Source organism: Acanthaster planci, linkage group LG03, assembly GCF_054643075.1.
Source record: "Acanthaster planci isolate LZ-2023a linkage group LG03, COTS_SCS, whole genome shotgun sequence".
Lineage (NCBI taxonomy): Eukaryota > Metazoa > Echinodermata > Asteroidea > Valvatida > Acanthasteridae > Acanthaster > Acanthaster planci.
The window spans coordinates 7,678,279-7,694,087 of record NC_141779.1 but is presented as its reverse complement, the minus strand read 5'-3'; the positions used below and the strand labels follow the sequence as shown (position 1 = coordinate 7,694,087).

The following is a 15,809-nucleotide window of genomic DNA, read 5'->3' as shown; positions in this document are numbered from 1 at the left end:
TTTTGTTATTGTAATATTTACTCATTTTTTGTGTTTGGCCATTTTAAGGGACATAGTTTGTTTTGTTTTTGTATGTGAATTCAGGAAAGGTTTGTTTAGGCTTTTCGCCGGGAGCCAGGGATCATTTGTAACTGGAAAGATTGCCCCTTCCATTGGTATTTGAATTTGTTCCTGTTCCACTTTTAGAGAATCACGCAAACAGCTGCAGAGTGTTCGTTCCAAAGGAGTATGCACATGAACTATTTCCACGATTTGGTTATTTAGGATTTCATGGTGACAGGTTACACTCACCACCATAGGCGTAAATCCGGATGGGGATTGACCGGGGGGTGGATCATTATCATTGATCGTGCCCCTACACTTTCCGTTTTGGAAAAAATTAAGGCCGGGTTGTGACGACTTTTTCGGACTTCCCAACAGCCAAATTGTATTCAGTAGCGCTTAGAAGCGGAGAACAGTTAAAAGCCACAAATGTGCCGTTATTGTGTCAGATTATACAGGAATGCAGTACATATTAAAATGTACAACATTATCGTGAACAGCGCCCCCTAGTACCATATTGTGTCAGCAACGCTGCCACCGCTCCCCCTTGCAAATTTCCATGGCTGGGTAAGTCCCCCCCCCCATACACACCCACATCTCCATCTCCCCAATTGTCGGCAACAATTTACGCCACTGCCCAACAGTTATTATTAAATCTTTTGTCAAGCGTTTTGTGAGCCGGTGCTCAATCACCAAAGCGGCTGGTATTAAAGGCCAAGTAACTTGGGCAACGTGCTTTCGTTGGGGAAAAAATTCAAAGTTTAAAGATAAGTTTAAAAATAATGCCTGCCATTTCCGTGAAATTAATACCGAGGCTTAGGGCTATTGTGAGAGTGCTCTCTACATGCATGTTTAGGCACGTTGGCGATTAATTTTTCCGATAAAAACCTATCGATCTGGACCCATCCCCAAGAAAACACAGAAGGGACACGTTCTCTCGCCCCCACGCACAATCTCGCCACGACACATTATCAGTGTCATAGTCAAGGGGAGGAAGGAAACTGCCCCTCCCCGGTCCCTTGCCCTTGTGAGAACTCTCCCCCTCCTCGTCCCCCCCCCCGAAAAAAAATGGGATGAGGGGCTGTCGCTGCGCAATTCGTAACAGGTTAATATGCATTCCTTTAGTGTGGACATAGACCTACTTATTAAACAAGGTTATAAAAGGGCCGTCTATTATACAAACTCACTGGCATGGCCGTGAAGGAGCCACAGAGAGCAACCCCCCCCCCGAAGAGCCAGGCTCCAAGTTCCAAACAATTGTTTTTGGTTTGGGCCCTTGTGCGCTTCCTCATCTAATTTGTAATCTGGTCACCTGCATTACATGTTTGTTTCTTACCTGAAGCATTCCACGTTGCTCACAGCAGCCATCGAGAGGTCCTGGATAATGTCACCATTCAGCAGCACACAAGAATTACAAGTGGTACTTTCTGGGGAGAATTTTTCAACTATATCAATCCGTTCATCTTTCCTACACACCACAATTTTTGTAATGCGCTGTTATACAAGAAGACGCCGCAATATCTTGGGCTTCGCTAACGATGGAGTATTATATTGTTATCGTTGAGTTACATCACTTGATAATTTATAAAGAGATAAAGGGCTTAACTGTTCTAAAATTGAACACTGTTTCTGTTAATAGTGGGTCCTCAACCGGACGTGGCTTGCAGGAGACGGGGGAGGAAGATGTTTGAATGAAGGCGTATCCCGCTCTAAAGATCTGGGGAATACCTTTCCCAAGAAGATTTGAAAATCTTCTATACACTTTCCTGCATTCCAAATCACTTTGTTCAATTCAACGAGTTTAAGAACATATATGGTTCAGGATGACAGCTCCACTCGTTTCGATGAATCTTTAGGACAAGTAAAGTGTGGTGTTTTTTTCAGATAAGTCTCATATAGGTTTGTGCGCAGGGGCACCAAGTGTCCGTGTAAAGGCGTCTTTCCACATGTACGTTTTCTGGTGCGTTGCATTTGTAAACAATGCGTTTCCTTTTCAAAAACATAAAAATCCACTCTATTAACATAACACACGTGTTTATTGCATTCGGCCGTCAAAATCGCTCTAAGGAGCGATTCTGAGCTGACGGCACGTACTTGTATGTTTGGTCCCCATCCGGTTCGTAAGTGTGACGTCACTTCAGTTTAAACTACGCCCACTGCACATGTGCACTGCACAAAGGGTTACATGCATTGATTGCCACGTGGAACCATGGAACTGGAAGTTATAACGCGCAACTTCAGCGATCGTCCAATGGGAGCCTGCAAACCGTGGCGCGTCAGCCTTTGTGACGAAATCACTTACGAACCGGATAGGCTGTGCGCGCGTGCATTCAGTTTGTATATTGCGCATGCGCAATAGTGACATAATGGTCGTAAGCCTGAAAAATTATTCTAGCAGACTATGTATATCGGTGGTGACCCATGTGAGGGATTGTACAGCCATTTCCCTTGAAAACCTCGTGTGTGAATGAATTGCCAAGTGTTTTCACCTTACTTAGTGCCCGATTTTCACACTTTCGTCGAATTCCCCTCAGATCATCGGTGATACTGTCTGGAAGACTGAAAATTTTTTGTATCTATCAGCTCATTTTTTTTTCAAGAGAGCCATTTGTCTGAAATGCGGTTCATTTTTCATGCAGATCCAAATTTCCGCACTGAGTCCGATGCGACGTTTAGGTGGGAAAAAATGCAACATGGAAAATAAATGAGACTGCACGACGCGACGGGCGACGGCACGACGCGACGCGTCGTGTGTGTACAAACGTAATGGCAAGCAGGCGACGGTGCGACTCGACGGCACGACGCAAGGGACCCTTCGTGCCGTCGCGTTGTGTAGTTGTGTCCCTTGGAGGGAGGTTAGGGAGAGAGAGAAATGTGTGTCGTAAATAGTACACCATACCGACATGACCGACAGAGGTCAAAAACGAGTAAGGATTTTGGGCATGGCATACACGTTCACGCACACAACACCTGGATACGTACAAGTGCGTTTCGGTACGAGTTGACTTTTACTGCATTGCATTAATAAGTACAACAACGTCAAATTGCCCAACTAAAGGCCCAATCAAAAGTTTCCGTTCTTATCCACATGCATGGTTTCCTTCTTGTATGATATTTTCTCATTAGAGCGTTCATGATATTCCTCACTATTCATAAGCATAGAAATTGTAGCGTTTCCCCCCTTGTAAATATAGGAACACTTGAATTTAGATCCCGTGTACATTTTTTCGGAGAAGTAGAGTGGGAGCCTAACCACTCAAGTCCAGAAACTCTAGACCAATCCTCAACGCTCCTGTTCTCACTCTCGCAGTCGTCGACCCCGTGCCAGCACTCCAACTCCTCGAGATGACGCCAACGTGTGCTGGTATCATGCCAAGTTTGGTGACGGGGCCCACAAGTGCACCCAACCCTGTTCCTTTAATGCCAGCAACCAGGGAAACGGCCAGGCCGGCAAGTAAAGGCGACATACTCACTGACCGCCACTCTGCATGCTCTGTGTTGTTGCAAGTAGCTCGCTCGAACGTACCCAGTAGGCCTAAGTCCGACTTGACGGATATGCCAATCGGACCCACCGTCGGTGATATTTAGTAATTCACAATTGCATATGAACATGATCTTGCTTGATGCATACGAAATTTGCATTAATCAAAGAAGTCAGACTTTTAGACTCGTTCATTGCAATGCAGGTTTGAACGAAGTAAAAATAAGTCCGGCACTCTGATTGGCTGCTACCACTTTTGGTAGATGATCCCATTCGCTGTGTACAAACGGTTGGCAGGTTCGTCAAGTCAGGATTTCTGGACCGACCTCACAGTAATAAGTGAACACAAGAGGGCGCGAAGCAAACAATGCCGCGCAGTACGGTCTCGATATGTATGCAAAGCATAACCGAATTCACAGAGATCCCGACTTGAATCAAGTCTATGTCTGGCTTTGCGCGCATGCGGAACGACCAGTCGGTAGATGGCGCTTCGTCTTTTTACGTTTTCGTTTTATATAATTTTGCGTTTTTGTTCTATATATTTTACATTTTGGTCTATATCACAACTGGTCTGGCATCGAGGTGGCGGCACTTCATTCTATTCATTAGTTTGGTCCTAGATTCGTCCTACATACATTAGTTACGTCCTTGTATATTGGTTTTGTCCTATGTATTCTTTTCGTTCTCTATTTATTAGTTTCGTCATTTATATGAGTTTTGTCGAATGTTTATTAGTTTTCGTCGTTCATAAATCACCATTGTCCTTTAAATGTACTTTTGTCCTATATATAGATTGGTTTAGTACTTTATGTATTAGTTTCGTCCTTTAAACACTTCTTTCGTGCTTTATATATTTGTTTCGTTTGAAATTTACTTCACTGTCGTCCTACATTTATTAGTTTTGTTTGATTTTTTTGCACTATTAAAGCCAAAAAGGGCGCCTTACACACGCCAACGATGCACGTGCTATACTGTGCCAAAGACAAACCCACTAACGTTTCACTGAACACTCCTGATGGCCCCCTTAAATGGCAGAAGGCAGAGCTGTTCACAGAGGGAGTTTTCCGTTTCATTAAGGTTGCAGGCCAGTAAATAGGCTACAAATCGCAATTTGTAGGCTGTCACATTCTGTGTTATTTGAGCATTATCCGAGTCATAAACTTGAAGATTTGCAGGGGAAAAAAAGGTGGAGGCTAGAAGGTGGAGAAGGTATTCAGTGTGTTGAAATTATTAGACACTTTTGACAAGGTCGTTGCCAGGAGAACAATTGACACTTTATCTCTTCAATAAGGTTAAATTTACTTGGCCTTTGATTTGTTACTATAAGTGGTTACCATTACGTAATCTTCTACGCTTTGCAACGCTGGATCCCCGGTATAAATGCAAGCATACATTCCGTTGATGACTATCGTTTAATCCAGCTTAGATTTTGCTTACAGTAGATAATAAACGCTGATTAAATACGCGTACATAATGAAGCCAAGCGATCGTATTGGTGAACGCCTCGTGATCATTCATTTAGTTAGTGTACCTTCCCCGGCTAGTAGCCATTTTCCCAACTCAGAGTGTTTCCCTCCTTGTTTTTTTTTCAGTTTCAAGACCATGACTGAAAATCCGTTGCTGTCGTTTTTTCCTGCCATCATCAACGGCAAAACTCACAGTGAACTGCTGCAGGAAATTCGTGAGTTCAATACAAACTATGGCCACGAGTTAGAGGGCAATAACTACTCCTGGCTCATGCCAAAAGAGAACTTCGATGCACTCAAAAACTTCCAAGTCCGGGACGACGACATCTTCGTGATAACATTCCCCAAATCAGGTGAGACATCGATGTAAAACTTGGAGGGCGGAACGACGAGCCTCAGGTCTTTGGATAGATGTGGGGTCACTGATGGATATGGGGTGGGGGATTTAGGACGGTACCCCCCCCCCCAAAAAAAGCCTATGAAACCCCCCAAATTTAGCCTCACCTGTCAGAAAAGCCAGAATGTGTGACATTGAGAAATTCTCCAATTTTTGTCCCCAAACAAGTTTTACCTTTTAGCGGTTTGCGCGAAACTTTTGTTCTGGATTTAGCCTTGTGGGTGCGTGGATGCGGTTAATGCGATGTAGAAAACTGTTTTGCCCAGTAGTTGTTTTTTTGCATTTACCCACTATTTACCCTGAAATAATTAAACTAAACTAATGAACTAAAAATGACTGGAAATTATATAGTTTGTGCCGGTACGTGCTACAAGGAATGTTGGGAAACTTGTGTTCAGTAGTTTAGGAATATCCACAGCGACATTTAATCATGACATGATGCGAATTTTTCCCGCGACCAAATACAAACCAGTGGCACCTATGGGACGAAAGGCAAAGGCATATTCCTCACCTTTGACCAAGGATTAGGAGGATAAATTTCCTCATCACCTTTTGACCAGGGGGGTCAACTATTTCAATCACCACTTACACACTTGGTAATGGTTAGAATAAACGAAAAGGCAGGTTTTTTCCTGACCGCCCCCAAATATTATAACATTTGGATACGGATGCTGCTAGCATCTGCTTGGTTTTTAATGTCGTGCTTATTCACTCACTTTGCTTTTATAGTCCCAATTTGTCTCTAAAGGTTAATTCAAAGATGCCCTTAAATACATGTATAGGGTAAATCCTACACAGGTCCGAACCCTTATTCTTTTCAACAGGAACACATTGGCTTGGGGAGATAATCGACTACGTCATGAACGATGGCCGGGACGATTTTGACCGTACCAACATGTCCGCTGTGCTCGAGACTACCATGGAACCCGACCCATCGAAAGTTGCCAGTGGCACTCCAGGCTACAAGATTCTGGAAACTATGAAACCACCCCGGATAATGGCTACTCACTGCTTACCCAACCTGTTACCTCCGCAAGTCTGGGAGAAAAAACCTAAGGTAAATTGGCCTTTTACTAAATCGTGTCAACACATGAGCTTGTGCAGTATTGTCGAACTTGATAATACACGTATTAAAATGGACCTGGGACGCGCAAAATCTGAGACCATGTTCTGAGACCATGTGGCGTGAATTTGTGCAAACTGGGGGATGGGGTATGTGGGAATGGGTGTGTTGGGGAGGGGGTCTTGCCTGGCCATGGGAATTTGAAAGGGGCAGGTGCTGACACCACATGACAATGGGGCGATATGTTCATGATACATATCATAGATCACACTACGCCGAGCACAGCAACGTGGCCGGAATATAAAGACATTATTACGTAATTTAATTAACAAATAAATAGGAAATTCTACCTAGCAGGTGTATTCAACAAAACGTGAAGAATGTTTCACAACATACGCCCCCACTTAATAAAATCGGCACCTGCCAATTGATAAAGAAGTTACACCAAAAAACTAATCTAAAATAAATTCCAATGATTTTGTCCAGTTTGACGTCAATTAGTAGTTTACTCAGCAGACTTCGCGCGCAAAGATTCGTCTGGATGTAGAGTTTGGCTACAACTCCCAAGGCGGCTTTCCTCCAGATGCTGGCTGGACACCGAAGCTGGTCAATTAATTACTTATAATTGTAATTCTTATTATTCAGACCTCTTTTTATTTTATAATACCTCTAGTGACGCCGGTAACATACTACATGAATTCAAAAACATACGCCCCCACAGTGTACATTGAGAAACAAAAAGTAGAATGTTCTTGGGAAAGTGTTCTCAAAAGGTGCAACATAAAGTTATTGCAAGTAAAGGTTATCAATTTATTTAACTGCCAGCAAAGTAGAATATCCGCCGAGTGGTCTGTTCATTCAGAACCAAATTCAAATTAGAGTATGCTGCCGCTAAAGCAGGTTGGTCAAGTGGGATTAGAGTTTTCAACTGAAACTGCGCTGAATGAATTGTGGTGAAACTTTGTACAATAGTGCAGGTATGTTGAATTGTCATCCAGGAAAATTGAGATCATGGGTTGGTTGGGTGATGCTGCATCCCGGTGACAGCAAGTCTTGAACTGTACAGAGTGGTGTTCGGTCGTAATTTGCAGGATCTCATCTGTGTTACCAATGAGTGTGAGTACTGAGAAAGTACTCACCAGGCCACATAGCAATATATTCTTGGCAGTGCACAGTAACTTCACGTCTTAGCTGCACATTTTGGGTTACAAAAACATATCATAAGATCCGTCAGCGTTATTTTTGGAAGGGCATGTACCGTGATATAAATAACTGGATTCATGTCAGTCGTGTTCACAGAGAAAAACGCACAGACACAAAAAGTGGCTCCACTAGAGACTATGGAAATTTCTGGTGCGTTTGAAAGAGTCAGTGTGGATATTATAGGTCTGTTGCCGATGACAAATTCTGGCAATCGATAATGTACTTTGTTTTACCGATCACTGTACTCGCTTGGCATGTGAGAGGCACCCGGATCTTCCAACATTTGTTGTGTCATTCACATTAAGGTCCCGGGATCATGAGAAAGCAACACCAAAGAAGAAACGACGAGAACTGTACTCTGCTCTAAATAATTTATTAACTCCAAAACTCACATTTTGAAGAACATAATACAGAAATGAATCGTACTTGGTGGGCGCTGTCGGCGGTTCCCTCGGACCAACTACGCCGAGCACAGCAACGTGGATGGATATAAAGACATTATTACGTAATCTAACAAATAATAGGAAATTCCACGAAGCTGGTGTATTCAACAAAACGTGAAGAATGTTTCACAACAATAGCATTACATCACAGCGGCATATATGACTTTGAAAAGTTGTTCTCCCTTTCTGAGTGCTGTTAAACACATATCGGTTCTTGGGAATTGCAAGAAATTCTTCACAATCCGCCATAATGGGAGGGGGAATTATGGAATTCCACATCTGCCGTCGCCCGTCGTCTTTTGCTTTTTGTTGTGTCCCAATTCTGCCATTTACCAGTTCCAAACACGCCGTTTTCCGTCACCCGTCGTGCATCGCCTGTCGTGCATCACCCATCAAATGGGTTGCTAGGAACCAGCAAAAGCCGGGGTTTTACAAATGACAATGTGATGATTCCATTCACTTCTAGGGATCTTTTCCCAATAAGGCAAGTACAAATCCCACCTGCAAAGCATATACTAGTCCCATAATTAATGCCAATAATGCTAGACTACCCCTGTCCCTTGACAAGAAAATATCGCCTTTCAGAGAATTCAACCAAATGTTTTTTTCAAAACATTTTCAGCAAAAATGTTCAGGCCAATTTATCCACAGTCTAATTTTAATTTGCATACTGTAAAAATGTGCCGACTTGTTTTCATCAATTCTAGAAAGAAATCTGCCAACGGATACAGATATTCCATTTTGTCCTCTCAATTTCACCTTGAAATACAGAAATACTAGATGTGCTGTGGATAACAAACTGTTTATTAAATGTATTGTTAGGGAGCAATTACCACTTGGTTTAAGTTTCAGAAAATGTGACGTGTTGGTTTTTGTGGGTGTGTATGCTGTGGTGGATAGACCAATGAGAACAGGTTGTTCAGCACGTCAGCATTATTTATGGGGCTAACAAGTAAGACTTCTGACAGCCTACCTGCAACTCAACTCAAGTCAAGTATAATTAGGAGTATACAGCAGATTTCATCATAGGTATACCCGCCCTCAAAATAATGTTGAATTAGTTCGTCTATTATAAAAACTATTAAGGAATCAAGCATTGTAAATAATTTATCATTTACATTCAGTTCTGTGGGATATCGTGCAGGGACAGACAGAAATATTACATAGGCTATAGACCTAACGTCAGGCCGCGAGTAAAGTGAACAAAAATGGTATTATTCCGTATACACGTCACTTTACCGATGTCAGTCTTTAAAAATGAAAGGATATTATTTTTTCTTTCAAGTGGTATTCGGCGCAACTGCAAAAACGAATACATTTTCTAGTTCTATTGCTAAAATGAGAGTCTGGCACGATGGATCGATGGAACAACTACATGGAAATATGAAACGATCAAGGTTCAAAGTTAAAAATACCTCTGCGCAATCAAGACAAAAAAACGGACGACGGGCGACGCACGACGGGCGACGCACGACAGGCGACGGGCGACGTACGACGGCAGATATGGAATTCTATAATTTACAGTGACCAACACTAAGTGTATGTACCTACTCGTACACTTAGGAACCTAAGATGAAACTCATCTGAAACGCAAACACAAAATAAGCATAAAAGATGGTTCTTCATAATAAAAAGAACAAAAACAAACAAGCAAGCAAACAACAGGTTTGTAATAAGTCAGAAATTTCTGTGACTCGAGTTGTGTCACTGTAACGTAGTGACTCGAGTCAAGTAATCAGGTAAAAAGTCGAGTGAGGTCAAGCCATTTGCTCGCAGTGACTTGAGTCAAGCCAAATCACATTTTCTGAAACTTAAACCAAGTGGTAATTGCTCCCTAACAATACATTTAATAAACAGTTTGTTATCCACAACACATCTAGTATTTCTGGATTTCAAGGTGAAATTGAGAGGACAAAATGGAATATCTGTATCGGTTGGCAGATTTCTTTCTAGAATTTGATGAAAACAAGTTGGCACATTTTTACAGTATGCAAATTAGGGGTAGTCTAGCATTATTGACATTAATTATTGGACTAATATATGCTTTGCAGGTGGGATTTGTACTTCCCTATTAGGAAAAGATCCTTAAAAGTGAATGGAATCGTCACATTGTCGTATGTTAAACCCCGGCTTTTGCAGGCCCTGTGCAAACCAATTTGATGGGCGACGCACCACGGGCGACGCACCACGGGCGATGCACTACCATAGTAAATGGCTTTGATCACTTAAATAGATTTTTCTTTTTTCAAAGGTGATTTACTTGGCTCGGAACCCCAAAGACTTACTGGTTTCCTACTTCACCTTTATCAAACCATTTGTAACGCCTTCACTTCAGACGTGGGAGGGATTTCTGTTTATGCTTGTTACAGGACAAAGTAAGTTTCACCATTTTTGCCTAATTTCGACTTGACATCTGACAACTAGGGAGCTCTGGAAGCCTGCCATGCCATCCATGTTACATGTTGATCTATGTTGATCAAACAAGTCAAGGTCGCATGATTGTATGGATCGTATTTTGATAAAGTTGAACCGTCCCAATTTGAACCGGAGTTAGGTCTTGATGAATTTCAGGCAGATGGCAACAGTCATTTTCCAAGAATGACATCGTACAAAGCCCGTGTTATGGCCGCAAGGTCAAGAAACTCTGGGTGAAACGGGAGCCGTGTTGTCACATCATCAAATCGCTAGATTTGTTTGCCGCTCTCATCGAAGCATTTTTTTTTACTCTAAGCATTCTCGCTGTGGAACTGAACTCCAAAAATGACAATTTCTTATAATACGAAGAGAATTTGCCACGTTCATAGTCATTATATGAGTGATAATGACCAATTGCTTGTTTAATAACCATTTTGCATGAAAGCAATGTGGCTAATCTTTAATGTCGGATTGTTGGTTCATACTTGCTATGCAAAGAATTTGTCTTCAGCTATACAGTCCAAAACCACATCGACAGTACTGCAAAACTGCAAAATTTATTTCTTGGCTGTCTTATCTATCAAAATGTCTCTTTTCATCTTCCAGTGATTGGTGGGTCCTGGTTTGATCACGTACTGAGATACTGGGAACAACGGGATGAAAAGAATATATTGTTCGTCAAATATGAAGATCTTCACAAGGTAATCGCAAAACTCGTTGCACAACAATGCTCTGTTCAATTGAGTCTCAGTGTGGTGTCAGTGAGGGGCAGAATAGGATTTTTTTTTTATTTACTAATTTCAATTCAGTTCTATTTATTTATTTATTCTTTTTTCTTTTCTTTTTTTTTCTTGCTTTCTAAAAACGATTTGTTCGTAAAACTACGGCAGCCGGATAGCAAGAATTTGTTTTTTAAACCTCCATTTATTTAGAAAAAACCTATACATGTAATGGGAGTATATTATCTCAACTGTAGAGCTCAGGAGTTCCTTAAAATCTACTGTACTGGTCCGAAGTCAAATTTATAATTATCTCCACTGGATAAAAAGTTGTGATGTGGACAGATATTTTGTTCCCAAGAGGTGTTGTCCCTGGGGCAATTTAAAATGTCTGGTTTGTCGCAGATAATGTGGCTCTTCAGACAGATTGCCTTAATTTTTTGTTTGCCTTGCGCAATAGAGATTTGGGCCTCCAATGGAGAATCCCCAACTGCTGTCTCTTATTAGTTCCCCGCTTGTTTTAAGTAGCTACCAAGCGTTTTGGTTGAGTGTTGTTTAATGTTCTTTGCATCTACAGCTAAAGTAGTTTCTTGAGCCGTGGTAACAGCTTAAGATTAGGACGGCGTATAAATGCACATAGTATTACTACGATTGGTATTCCTGCGCACCTATCATGCACCCAGCAGGTATAACTCGCCCAAGTGGAGACAAGAGAAAATAAAATAAAAGATAAATGGCATCTGTTGGATAAGAAACATTACGAGTACCACATTATGATAAAAACTGGAACCACTTATAAAGATTAGATCGGTTTTTCAATGACATTAAGGGGAGGGGATAAATTCCCTTTGGGTAAAGAACCTCCCTCCTTCCATGAGGACACGTTTCCCGAAGAGATTCTTCCCCCCAGACCGTTTTGTACAGGCGTGCCATACAAATATAGTGTGGACCTCTGCACAAAAGAAGTCCACATAATGGCGTAGTGTGGACCTCTGCACAAAAGAAGTCCACATAATGGCGTAGTGTGGACTCGCATATGTCCACAAAATGTGACATCTGAAATCTGAAAAACAGTTTCAGAGGCATTTTGGGGTCAAGGTTATCCGTGGCAAAATGAAGAGGAACAGTCCAGGGAATCACCATCAAATATCCAGCTCGGAGGAGTTATCCCAGTTAGAGAAAAAGGAGCATTTTCCTCAAGTTTTTTTAACCATAGGAGAACAAAGGAAAGTCCACAATTTGTATGTAAAACAGGTATCTCTGTGTGAGTCTCTTTCTGCATTCAATTGGGGACCCTGAACAATAGAGGACAATAAGGTCCCCGATTGACAGAGGGTCCCCGATTGACAACTGCGTACAAAACATATGGGAGGTCTTCTAAAAAAGTTTAAGTACAAACAAAAGAGGAACAATAGGGGGTCCCCAGTTGCGGGCAAATGCACACTTGGGGGTGTGTGTGTGTAAACGCCTTCAATCGTGGACCTATAACAATAGGGGACAATAGGGTCCACGGTTGCCGAAGAGTCCAGGGTTGGAAAACGTGTACAAAACATATGGGAGGTCTTCCGAAAAAAGTTTTAAGTATGAACAAAAGAGGACTCAACAATTGGGAGTCCACGATTGAAGGCGTTTACGCACTTGGGTGTGTGTGTGCGGGGGGGGGTGGCTTTTCCTGTGAAGGCACCTGCCTGAAAATTATGTTCAGGCCACTGGGGGAACCCCAGCTCGAATAAATGCTCTAAATTTGGCCCTGGAGGGAGAAGAAAAAATAACTGGCGTGTGGGCCACCAAATACTAATTGTTGGCTCCTGTATAAAACAGTCTGTTAACGCCACTGTTGACTACTATTTCGTGGTTTGATGTTATATCATTTTATTTCCGCAGGACCTGAAGGGAAACGTTCGCAAAATTGCCTCTCACTTGGGTAAAACATTTTCTGATGACGTCATCGATAGCATAGCGGAGCGAGTTACGTTTGGCGGAATGCAGAAAACCTACAAAAATCTCGAAGATGTCCATGGTGAGAAGGGAAAACAGTTGACCCACATGTTTGGCATGGCACCATATTTGAGGAAAGGTGAGGTTGTAATAAGACTACGTAATCTGGGGAATGTTGAACAGTGTGGTTACGGAATTGTTAGGAGTGGACATGAGATGGCTTTGATGGACAAAGTCATAGGTCTGGGTTGTAGCTTCAGCTAGTTTTTTACAAAACAAGTTAAATAGTAATAAAATTTCAAGAAATATATGGCCGAGAAATGTAACATACATTATGTGATTTTTTTCTTTGGCTCAAGTATGGCTGGTGTATTACAGACCGTAACTGTGTGATTAAATAAAAGATGATAGATTTTTGTCTTATTCTGTGCGACGTCTTTATTCGATTGATATATATATATTTACTTGTATCCCAACAGGTAAAGTTGGGAGTTGGAAGGAAGTCTTCACTCTCGAGCAGAGTGCCCTCTTTGACATGATTTACGCAGAAAAGATGAAGGGATCTGGCCTCGACTTCGAATTTGAGCTATGATTTCTATCTTCGAAATTGCATAATTCCAGGCCTACGCTCTGCCGACCCACCAAGTGTTAATGTTTTTACGCCTTTTCAACGTTTCTCCGGTAACACTTTATGAAATCGTTGTGGTAAAGGTAAACACGTTATGGTGTATCGAGGAAGTTATAAATTTAGACAAAAGACATGTTTGAGTGTTAAAAAAAGGAAACATAAAGACGTGTATCGGGTGGTTACCTTCACCGTACACGTTTGTAATTAACGCAAAGACGCGTTCAAAATGGGCGTTGGTTTTTACTGTAATGCAAAATTTATTCTTAAAGGACTTTTCGCCTTCATTAATCTTGATAAATTTAACGAAGTTTGTGGGCTTACACTTGATTTTTAAAAGGCCTTGCAGAGGCTTTTTTTCGAAACATGCATCCATTGTAAATTTATAGCATTGTTGCACTTTATAACCTCCGCCATTTAGGCGCATTTGAAATGATTATCTTAGTACGACAAGTTAACCTTGATTAACTTTATACTAGATGTCAAACAGAGAAGACATTTTTGTGAAAAGATTACACCTCAAAAAGAAGCACACCGCACAACACTGCTATACAGGTCCAGTCAAACAAGCTTTGTTTTTAGTCGAAAGTCACGTACACCAGCATTTGGAATGAAAATGATTCTTAATGTGTAAGCGACTAAATAAAATATGAAGTAGCCTTTGATCAAGGCACCCGCGGCGAAATGGATGGTCGTTCAAGAGCGAGGAGCAGGAGGAGACTAGTTTAAGCACCAAACGACGCACGAAGAAAGACTACACATACAAATGAATGCAAATACAAATGTAACCAAGGAAAAACTAAAAAGGACATCCGCTGTACCATAAAACCGCATAATTGCAGGTATTTGTAAAATGATAACTCAGAAAACTTAACAATTGAAAAGATAAGTTAATAAATTAATGGAATGGGACTATTTCTTAAACAACTAGTTTCCATCCGGAAGACAGAGCTACTGTTGCCATTTTGTAGGTGTGTCCTATGGCTTTCGATTCCGGAGGGAGGAAAGGGTGACTTAGTACGAAAGTTACACGGAATCTTTTTCATCAAGTTGAGACAATGGTTTTTCCCTCCTACTGACAACTGTTTCATGACCAACAGTTGTGAGGGCATCGTCATGACAATAAGAGTGTTCAAAACAATTTCACAAACTCACTTTTGAACCTGCTTCATGTCAACTCTCTGACAGGTAGTAAAGTTCGCATGTATGCCAGAAAACGTTGTTTTCAAGCACAAGTTCACTTAAGCTGCGGCGTTTGCCGTCTCCTGGCTCGAAGGGGACAGATTTACTAAAGCACACTTAAATGGCCTGACACTCAGAGTAAAATTAAGCTTTGCAGTCACACCATTTATTTGGTGCGTGAATGTAAGACTCTCCGGATATGCTTATGACATCCACATACTCCCTGTATAACTGAGTGAGAATCTTGTGCAGCGTCACTGATCAGTATAGTTTGTGCCTTCATCCCCCTTTGAGATAACCATAGTCAGACAGCACATAGTTATAACAAACACACTGCTTTCTGTCATGAAGAAAATAAAAAATCCACAGGACAACGGCCCCACGGACCCCCATTGCAGTCATCTTCTTGATAAGTATTGTATGATCAACAAGATCAAAAAATCCGTTGGGACCATCTTCCCGAGGTTGCGAGTTTTCGCCGCACCATGAAGAAGATGACGAACCAGGATGACCAGATGATGTTTAACCATGCCAAATTGATGGAGGTCAACCTCATTACTGATTTCCTTGGAGATCAATCACATTGCTTTGACGTAAAATGGTTATTGAATTGGCCATGTTTACCCATATCGTGACTAACGTGGCACCTTCTCTTCGCATTTCTAAAAAAATTGTCATTATAGGAGTTCAGTTCAACCGCGAGAATGCTCAGCCTGCTCAGCGAAGCGATTGGTTTTCAGTGACCAGTAGCTCTAACACTACTTGCGAGAAAAATAACTGGAAGTCTAGCCATTCTTCAGAATGTGATGCCCCAGTGTGGCCCGTGAGAGAAACA

General features: G+C 41.7%; 1 protein-coding gene across 1 annotated transcript; it reads left to right on the top strand.

Annotated features, from left to right (window-relative positions):
* Positions 1-5,031: 5,031 nt before the first annotated feature.
* LOC110990502 (sulfotransferase 1B1-like) lies at positions 5,032-14,477 on the top strand. The gene is made up of 6 exons (XM_022255536.2): positions 5,032-5,342; positions 6,211-6,443; positions 10,347-10,470; positions 11,117-11,211; positions 13,114-13,306; positions 13,647-14,477. The coding sequence occupies exons 1-6, from the start codon at positions 5,126-5,128 to the stop codon at positions 13,757-13,759; spliced, it is 975 nt and encodes a 324-aa protein (XP_022111228.2). The 5' UTR covers positions 5,032-5,125; the 3' UTR covers positions 13,760-14,477.
* Positions 14,478-15,809: the final 1,332 nt, after the last annotated feature.